A 10,407-nucleotide genomic window follows, 5' to 3' on the forward strand; every position below is an offset into this window, starting at 1 on the left:
CTGCGTGTTCTAGTATCAGCTGTGTAGAATCAGGTTTATTTTTGCAGTATGTGACATACATCTGAAACTTGTCTGCCTATAGCAAAAAAAATAAACAGGAAAGATAGAGAGGAAACAATCATTTCATATAGATATCCTCTCCAAATAAAATCAAAAAAAAAAAAAAAAAAAAAAAAAAAACAAAAAACGCTTTAATGTGGGAAATAAGTTCTCTGGGCTAAGAAAGCGTCAAATGAGAGGAATGTATTTTGGAAGGAAAGCTAGCACACTAGAGGCATTGCCTGGGCTCTGTTGGGTTAGAGAGAGCCTCTTTGTTAAACAGGACTGAGCCCTCATCCAGGGCGAGTCCCAGCATCAAGAAGCGGCTCAGAACGTTTAATGTCCTAGTTCATGCCATCAGTACAATCAACAGAAACTCATCACACCAGGGCTCCAGGGAATGTCATTCTTTTTTCTAGGTCCAGAGAATCAGCAGAGGAAAACCACTGAAGCCGTGAACAGCAGCTGGCATCTCCCTTCAGTGCTCGCATGAGAGAGAGCAAGAGTGGAGGCTCCTTACCCAGGTGACGAAGCAGTGTCCCACGTCCTCTGGGAGCTGCTCGTACTTCTCCAGCTCCTTCAGGAAGATGCTTCAGGAGGAGAAGAAACAAATGATCATCATGAAGGTGCTGAGAAAATTTCACTAGTGAGATAGGCCAGAAATGGAAAACGTCTGTGTCCTCTACATTTTCAGGATTAACAAAACATGCAGCTCTTGACTTGGGAAACTTTCTCTAACTTTTGAGCAGTCAGTCTGAGCAGTCAAATCCCTTCTAACGGGAAATTCAAACTAGCAGCCTCCTCGGGGAAGAGACTAGTGCACTAGTGTTCATGATGTCACCTATAAGCAGAACCAAAAGGTCCCATCCCAGAAATCCAGAGTAAACGGTGGTTACTAGCAGGCTGGGAGAGGTGGGAGGAGGCATGGGGAAGAGTCTAACACAAGAGGAACATCTTCTGGTATATTCCATGGTGATGGAAACGGAACAAAAACACTGCATTCTGTATCTTAAAAGTAGAAGAGGAAATTTAAACAAACACAGCTGACTGGCTCTATCCAGATTCCAACACAACCCCTGAATTCTGCTAACCCCCCTGCACATCATTCCTCGTGATGCAGGGTCCTCACAGAAGCCAGCTCTGCAGAGAGCACTCCTCCTCGGCTAACCCACTCACTTGTTGTGGAACTCGTAGATTTCCTGCATGTTCCCGAAGATGATGAGCTCCTTGTTGACAATGCCTGGTGGGATCTCCTCCACTCCGCTGGTCATTTCCCACAGGTAGGTCTGGCCGGGAAGGAAGCAAAAGGGTTTAAAAAAAAAAAAAAAAATCAACCTGAACTCTCAAGAAGCAGCCTTCCTATAAACGCAGACTCAGAGCTTCCGTGCAAACAGGAAATGAAATGTATGGAAAAGTGGGCCCTTGCAGTCAACATGAAAAATGTGTCTTTTAAAAAACCTTAGTTACTGTGAATAGTTGGAAAGATTTACTATACTTTTTTAGTTTAATCCCAGCTTCAAATTTGGAGTGAATCTCTGTCACAAGGTACAGCAAACATTCGGGGTGTGACCGAGTGAGTACCAGGTGCTGTCACAACTGCTGGGCTCGTTTGTGCTGTTGTTCTCTACACAAAGAGAATGCCAGCCGGGCCAGCATGTGACAGATGAATGAGAGGAGCTGTGTGTGCTGTGCCATGTGCAGTGAGCCAAAGCCCTCCTGGAACAGCACAGAACACCAGGGACAGGAGCCTGGCACTGTCACTACAGGAACAACAAGTAACAGACAGTAACAAAATAGCAAGTTCAAACCCAGTCCCAGTAACAAGCAACAGACTTACATCCATGCACTCTCGAAGGTCTCTGACATAAGCCTTTTCCGTTTGAATTAGTTCAGCCATGATGAACCTTAAAATTAACAGGGAACAGTTCAGTTCAGTTAGGTTGAATGGTTAGTATTCTTTATTTATAGTAATCTATTTTTAGTAAGACTTATGAAATAAAATAGGGAGCCTAGAAATATTAAACATGCAGTCACGGCTTAAGGGGGAGGAAATAAAGATCAGACAGAATAGCAGTCATCAACTAACTCCAAGATATTTGAAAACACTTCCTCGGGGCTCCCACGGCTGGCATCCAGGAAGCCCAGCCTTACTGTGGGCTATGTCGTGGCTCAGCAGTGTCTTAGACCATACCCACTGGACCCCAGACATGATTTTCTCTTGTAGTCCCCACTCCAAAACTGTTCCCTGGGCAACAAAAATGCCTGGTGGGAGCTGGGTGGGGGAGTAAGGGAGGTCTTTCATCTTCAGTCAGTAAGATAGCTCACAAACTTTTAAATACCTACATTTGAGCTGTTGCTTTCCTCTACTACTAATGGCAAGCAATTTGTCAAGGAAGGCAGAGAGAAACCAGGACAAGGCAGTGAGCCATGTGATCAGGGGTCAGTGCACAGAGAAGTCAGCCGACAAAGCCAACTGAGGTCTCAGACACTTGGCTGCACATCACGGCAGCAGCCTGGCTGTGGGCTCTGACGCTCCCCTCACCGTTGCAGGGAATGCTGGCTTACTCTTTCCTGCGGGCAGACTTCCGTTTCTCTTCATTGAGCTCGTGGGCAGCATCCCGAAGTTTCACCTCTGACCCGGGGATACTGGCAGGGATGATGTCCAACTGCAGGCTTTTACTCTGTGGAACGAGAGTCAACGGGGCCAGTTAACAAGATCAGCTCAGGCGGCACGAGGCCCAGATCACCACTTGTCCAGTGTGAACAAAGCAAGTCACCGATTTGTTGGAATCTGAAGAAATCCCCAGGGCTTTCTCCAAAGAGGTCCGGTACTTCTCCATGCGCAGAGAGAAATCTCTGTACCGCTTATCCACTGCGGTCACACATTTTTTAATTTCTGCTGCATGGGCATGCCCTTTTTCACAAAAGCCATCGGCCAGCTGTATCAATAGCTTCACCCTCTCTTTGGTTTGCTGGAAAAACAACAGGAAAACACAGTGAGGCACATGAACCTGGCTGCCAGAAACCCAAAGCACGGGTGAAGTGGCACACTGCCTATCTGACTGATGGCCTCAAATCCATCCAGCCCACCTCTCTCCCAGAGTCTGGGCTGGCCACCTTTCGTCTGCTCTTCCACTGTGAGTGATGCTCCAGTGAGCTCAATGTTAGAACCAAGCCTATATGTCAAGGGTCTCATCTGGCCAGTAAGAGCCCACAGAAGGAGTGACTGACTGACTGACTGACTGAATGAATGAATGAATGAGGAGGTCCACGGAGGAGAGTCCCTTTGGTTTTACTGTTCTTTGAGTGCCATGTATATTGCATTAGCAGCTCCTTGCTGGATACATTCTTGCTCTGTGGATCCACTTAGATACCTCTGCCCCCTCCATCTCTAGGAACAACCAGGTTACAAGCAGCCCCGAGCAGCTCTTGAGGACCACCACATCCTCTGGAAACCAGAAGGAAACTCACCAGCCAGCAGACTCCCTTTAAAGAAGCAGCTCCACCCCATTAGCAGAGGTTACCTCGCTTCACACACAGAACAGTACAGCTCCATCCCATTAGCAGAGGTTACCTCCCTTCTCACACAGAACAGTACAGCTCCATCCCATTAGCAGAGGTTACCTCGCTTCACACATAGAACAGTACAGCTCCACCCCATTAGCAGAGGTTACCTCGCTTCACACACAGAACAGTACAGCTCCATCCCATTAGCAGAGGTTACCTCGCTTCACACACAGAACAGTACAGAATCAGTGGGAACTGGATTTTCCCTAACGTGAAGGCTTGCCATGCAGCTCGGGGCCACGCACGTGCCCTAACCTCCCCAGCCCGGATCTCTCCCCTCACCCCCTCAGCCTTGCCCTGATCGTCCCTGCTAGACTTTCTTTCAGAGCTGACATTTCAAAGGCACAAGTTATGATTCCAAGGAACCTGCTTTTCTTGGTTAAACTCTAAAAATAAAAAAGATTTATTTATTTTTGCTCCATGTGCTTGAGTGTTCTGCCTGCATGGACCACCATGCACCACCTGAATGCCAGTCAGAGTCCTTGGACCTGGAGCTACAGACAGCTGTGGGCTATCACGCGGGTGCTGGTAACTGAACCTGGGTCCTGGGAAGGAGCACCCAATGCCCTTAACCACTGAGCCATCTCTCCAGCGTCCCTCAGTTAAACGTCATCTGAGAAACCTTTGTAACAAACATACAGAAAACTGACAGCAAATTACTAAAAACAAAGTCAGATTTCAACCCCCATGCTAAACTATCTTAGTTTATAAAATGGACCTTTTGAGCCAGAATTCTCTGGGCAAGCTCCCTAATCTCAAAGACCACTGAGACCTCACGGAGAGGCCGCATTACCTGGCATAGGCTCATGTCCTCCTCTGGCTCTCTGTAAGGCACTTCTACATAGAGTTCCCTAGACATCCTCAGGCCCCATCGTGCCTCTCCTCCAATAACCACCACCTTCCTAATGGTCCCATGGCCACCATAATAGCACAGTGTGGTTCCTGTGCCAGCCACTCTCCGTGGTCTACTTACCATCTTCTAACTCGGTCTGAGTTTTCTGTACTACTGTCCCTTCCACTGTGGTCAAGGCCACCCAATGCAACCATGTAGAGAAACCTTCATGAGTTTAACATCATTTTTTTGTTTGTTTGTTTTTTTAATTAATTAATTTTCTTATTAGATATTTTCTTTATTTACATTTCAAATTTTATTGCCTTTCTCCATTTCCTCTCTGAACACCCCACCAATCCCCCCCGCCCACTGCTCATTAACCCACCTACTCCCACTTCCCAGTCCTGGCATTCCCCTATATTGGAGCCCTTCACAAGACCAAGGGCCTCTCCTCTCATTGATGTCCCACAAGGCCATCCTCTGCTACATATACGGCTGGAGCCATGGGTCCCTCCATGTGTACTCTTTGGTTGGTGGTTTAGTCCCTGGGAGCTCTGGGGTTACTGGTTGGTTCTGAAGGAAAGGCCATCCAGTGACTGTCCCATCTGGGGATCCATCCCATATACAGTTAGCAAACCCAGACACTATTGTGGATGCCAACAAGAGCTTGCTGACAGGAGCCTGATATAGCTCTCTCCTGAGAGGCTCTGCCAGTGCCTGACAAATACAGAGGTGGATGCTCACAGCCATCCACTAGACTGAGCACAGGGTCTCCAATGGAGGAATAACACTATGAATCAACCAGTACCCCCAGATCTCCCAGGGTTTAGCATCTTAAGAGCTAGGAATGAATAAGTAAGGATACAAATACAATGAAGACAATGTAGCTTGCCTATATTAGCACAGAAACCAAGACCACCAATAAGCTAAGAAATACTTGTTTCTTTGTGGAAAACACATCAGAAATGCACCAATTACCAGCAGTAGCATAACAGGCTGTTATTAGTTACAGAAACTAGTTAAAATAGGAAAGATTTGCTAAATGTAAAGACTGGCAAGACAAGACAGTGAGACTTCATTGCACAAATTCATTTAAAAAAAGAGCAATGCCCGTGAGATCCAAAAGGCTTCTCTTAGCAGCCCCCCTTTCCCACCCTTCCTGTTCCCACTTCCTTGTTCCCATGGAACTTAACATGCACATCAGATATATTTTATGCATTTACCAGGACTGCTCTGTTTCTCTGACCAGTATATGCTAGCCACGAGCCCAGCACACAGATATCAATCAGTAGAGACAGAGCAAACAGATGGTGAGATGAAAACAAGGTGCGACCCACCTGTCCCTCAATAGTTCCCATCTCTGAATATTTAATTATAATTGCCATTTAAAAATACATCAATACATCCAGGAGATTCAAAATTCCAACAGTAAAATGGATATAAGACGGGAAGCTGCCATTTGTTCTCAGACCTCCTTAGACTTTGCTCATGCTTAGACTTGTTTATTTTATATGTGCATGGATTTTTCAGTCTTTTCACACTGAGTTAGATTTTCTGTCACTTAGACAAATCATCTCACACAAGAAGAGATCTTAGAAGTCTGGTTATTTCTAGCAATGAAACCTGAAAACTCTAGAAATAATCAGATTTCTGAAATATTGCTAACATTTAAATTCTGGCATACTTTTGGTGTCCAGAAGAGATATGCAATATGAACCCCAAATATTCCTTTTAAAATGCTACTGTGCACCACAAAAAACAAAACAAAGCAATGATAACAACAAAACAAACAAACAAACAACAAAACTAAAAAATATATCAACAAAAAAACCCCACTGATTTCAATGTGAAATATTATGGTAATATATAAAATATTATGGTAAATGATACTCTCATTCTATTTGCTTACTCTAGCCATTATTACACAAGTGGGTTTTAGCTTACAGTGCACATAAGCATTAAGATTGAACAGCCTCCTGTGTGGGCATCAAGGATTGGGAGACAATGAGAGTGAGCTAAATTTCCTTAGTGGGCTTTTCCTGGGTTTTGAGAACCAGGAAGGAAGCACAGCCTATGTGCACACATGCTATGTCACCCAGCGCTTGCACACAGAGCACAACATCTGGCGCCGGGGACGTCACTGAAGGAGAGCAAGGGAGGCATGGGGACATGACTGCAAGGCTCTAAGTGGTTTAGCAAGGCAGTGGACTGCAAACTTCAATGTGTGCAAAGACTGCATGTCAGGCTGTTCTGAAGTCCCCAGAGACCTCATCGCTGCAGAGCCCAGTCACTGGCACGACACAGAAACCCACGCAACATGAAACCCAGGTGCTGGATAGAGACAGGACAAAGGGACTGGGTCAAGAAGTCGTAGTAAGTGAGATCCCTAAGTAACCTTACTAAGTCTAAGTAATTAAGATGTGTACATTCTTCTTGGCTTTAATTTGAATTATGGTAACAAATTGAAAGACTGTCCTGCTAGAGCTAAGGTTTTGCTACAGGCTATGCGAAACATGATTTCTTAGGAGACACTGATCGGCGCCAGCAAGGGCAAACCCCAGGCCACCCCGACAAAACAAGTAGAATCTTGACCAGCCGAGGAGCTTGTGACTCAGACAGAGCCCGCACCGATGACAACACACAGCTAAGAAGACAGCAAGGGCACTCTGTCCAAACCCCTGGCTTCCTCCTGACATAACTCATCCATATATTTAGCAAAAGTAATAGTCCCACAGAGCTGGGAACAGCACGGTCAGATGCTAACTGACAACTTAGGTCTTACAAAACATAAGAATAAAGATATGCATAGTACTGTTTTATACTTCCAAAACCTACACCCAGATTCAGTAGAAAGAACCATTTAGGAATAATGGCTAAAGTCCCTATATGCATTCCCTGGTAAACAAGGTGGGCCTGTCACTCAACTCGACAGCAGAGCTGTGAACAGGCTACAGAGACTAGACGTGGTAGTGGACCACAGCCATGGTAGAGAACTGGTCTTTGATCCACCTCTGGATGCAACATCAGGCTCTTCCTTAACACCCAATGTAAGGGTCATCGAAGGAACAAATATAGAACTATAACACACAGTAGTGATGATTTTCTATCTGTATAAACAAAATAAAAATTATATGGCTGAATGCACCGTATGCAAAAGGGAAAGCCATGGTCCTCACCTTAGATGCAGGACCAGTGAGCTCTCTGGGTGTTCCTGGTATCTTTAGGAGGGATCACCTTCCACCTTGCCTAAGCCCTACCCCCACAGTGTTCAGTGTGCCACCCAGTGCAGGGGGACCAGCTCTCTGTAGCTGCAGTGCATGGTGAACCGACCAGGGCCCTGCACACCCAGAAGCCGCTGGGAAACCAGGGAGAGACCAACAAGGACAGGAAGAGGAGCCAGAAATGTTACAGAAGCAAAATCACAAACAGGCGTGATACAAAGTAGCTATTGTGACTCCAACTGCTTGAAAATTCCTCTTTATGTTTTCAAACCTGGTTAAGGGCCACACAAGATAGTGGTTCTAGATGGTTTTGTTTTGGGGGGACAGGGTCTCTCTATGTATTCCTGCTGGCCTGGAACTTACAATGTAGACCACGTTAGCCTCAAAGTCACAGAGATCCATCTGTCTCTGCCTCTCAGGTTCTGAGATTAAAGGTGTGCCACCCCCTTATAATTATTCTTGTTCTTTTATAGAACTATAGCACTTATTTTTTGTTTTTATTTTAATAACAATATATTATTCAGGCTGGTCAATTTTTGGCTCAGATCTGAAATAATTGTCAGCATCTTCTAAAAACTGAAGTCTGCCATTAAAAATATACTTTTGAAAATATTTCAAAGCACGCACTCCCACACCCCCAAAACAAAACCAAGCAGCCACTGGAAATCCAGCAAGGCAGCTCAGTGAGCGAAGCAGGTGTTGCTAAGCCTGGAAATCTGCGCTTGATCCCAGGATTCACACGGTCAAAGAAGAGAATCAATTATCCCAAGGGGTCCCCACCTCCACATGGATGCTGCAGCATGTATGGCCCAACAGAAATTACTGTAATTTAAAAACAAACTCCACAAAATAGAACAGCAGTCATAGAGAAGTGACCTCATTCTAAGCAGTTCAAAACCATCTCTGAGAAGGACCTGAACCAGCTGCCGGGACGCGTGCTTTTCTGACGATTTGTGTCAGATGCAAAGACATAGTACTTCTGGAAGAAGCATTCGCTTCTCTTTTCAAGAGAAAAGTGGAGATGCCTCTAGCATCACAAATGCATGAACAACCAGGAATCAGTTCTGTTGGCGGTAAACACAGACCATGGTGGGACTGGACAGTGGTGAGTGGTGCCGTCATGACACTTTCCAGGAACTGGTGATAGGGAAGGGCAAGACACAGAATACAGAACAACACACATCCTCATGTTTCCGAAAAACAGCAAGGCTTGATACAGATAACTCAGAAAGCAAATGAGAGAAACAACACAAAGGAAAAAGGCAGAGGCTAGGAGAGCTGGAGGCTGTCACACCACCTATGCCAATGGGCACCATACACAGTAGCCATTTCTCTAGGTTCCCGGCCATTCTCAGCCATGCCTCTGATAATCTCCCCCTTTCCCTGGAGTGTACGCCCGAGGTGATCCTGGGATAGCCCAAGCAGATGTACAGAGCAGAAGCCCATTCCCTTGCAGACTCACCTTGGCAGTTATCTGAAACTCCTCGTGTTCTTTCAACAGCTCCTGCGTGTGCTGGATGCTGGACCCTGTTGAGGTATGTGTGGAAAGGTAGAACTCCCCATTGTCGTGGATCCACTCTAATGCCTAGAGGAGAGCAATGCAAAATATTCACGGGCTAAATATTTAAGGGAAGCAGCCATTTCTGCACACCCGGCTCATGGAAGCCACGGTCAGCATGCATCCATGAGTAGCCCCTTGGGCAGACACACTTCTGGAAGGAGCATCCTGGCAGGGGGTAAATAATCCTGCCACTGGTGTAGCAATGACCAATGGCTCGAGGTTTCTTATGACTATGAACCTACAGGTCTAACAACAGCACAGTCAAAGAACTCATATCCAGTGTCACAGAGGTGGGCAAAGGACGGTCTGAAACCGAGATGCCGAAGGTCTAGATAAACCCGGGACCAAAGCTTTCTAACCACGGTTGGTTCCGGTGAAAGCAGAAGTAGCCAGTGCCCTTCCAGGCCTCTGCGTTCCTTCTCAGACTACCATGTCCACCGGAACACCCAGACTGATGCGGAGTTCACCTAGGTTTGGGGGCGGGTGTGTGTGTCTACACTGTGCATAAGGCCCTCACTGGGCAGATGCCAGAAGACGTCACCTTTCTTGCCTAGTGACAATGCCTGAGGTTTAGGTGCCAAGAACTAAAATGAAATCACTTATTTAAACGCATGCTTCTACACAGGCTGTGGAGGGGGAAATCAGTATTTAAAGAGCATGGTTGTGCCTATGTGCCCTAGAATCTCTAAGCCACTGTTCTAACATGTTGATATTGGAATACCCACTTTGCTGTTTAAGATACATTACTGCATCTGTGTGTGTGTGTGTGTGTGTGTGTGTGTGTGTGTGTGTATGCACGTGCCACTCAGGAGTCATCCATCCTTTTTTTTTTTTCAGATAGTCCTCTCAGGCTTGGAACTAAGCAAGCAGGCTATGCTGTTGGCAACTAAGCCTTACAGATCTGCCCGTCTCTGCTTCCCTTGGTGCTGGGATTTTAAGTGTACACTACCACAGCTGGATTTTTTTTTTTTTTAAATGTTGGTTCTAGGGTTCAAATTTAGTCCCAAGAAACTCTACCTCCTAAGATACCACGTCGCCTCACTCCCCTACCCCCAGCCCCATTTGTGGAATTTTTGTAGGGAAAAAAAAAAGGAAAGGAAAGGAAAGGAAAGGAAAGGAAAGGAAAGGAAAGGAAAGGAAAGGAAAGGAAAGGAAAGGGGAAAGGAAAGAAAAAAACCAGCCAGAAT

The 10,407-nt window shown here is 45.9% G+C and overlaps 1 protein-coding gene across 1 annotated transcript in view; it reads right to left on the minus strand.

The window, feature by feature from the left end:
• Positions 1-10,407, minus strand: part of Trio (trio Rho guanine nucleotide exchange factor) — a 299,667-nt gene that overhangs the window by 100,992 nt on the left and 188,268 nt on the right. Inside the window, exons 20-25 of the mRNA XM_029543932.1 lie at positions 9,122-9,244; positions 2,817-3,011; positions 2,605-2,720; positions 1,877-1,943; positions 1,216-1,325; positions 560-629 (exon numbers count right to left, since the gene is read on the minus strand). Of these exons, the coding sequence (XP_029399792.1) occupies positions 560-629; positions 1,216-1,325; positions 1,877-1,943; positions 2,605-2,720; positions 2,817-3,011; positions 9,122-9,244 (681 nt within the window). The remainder of the gene's footprint in view (positions 1-559; positions 630-1,215; positions 1,326-1,876; positions 1,944-2,604; positions 2,721-2,816; positions 3,012-9,121; positions 9,245-10,407) is intronic.

Source organism: Mus pahari, chromosome 11 (assembly GCF_900095145.1).
Source record: "Mus pahari chromosome 11, PAHARI_EIJ_v1.1, whole genome shotgun sequence".
NCBI classification, from domain to species: Eukaryota; Metazoa; Chordata; class Mammalia; order Rodentia; family Muridae; genus Mus; species Mus pahari.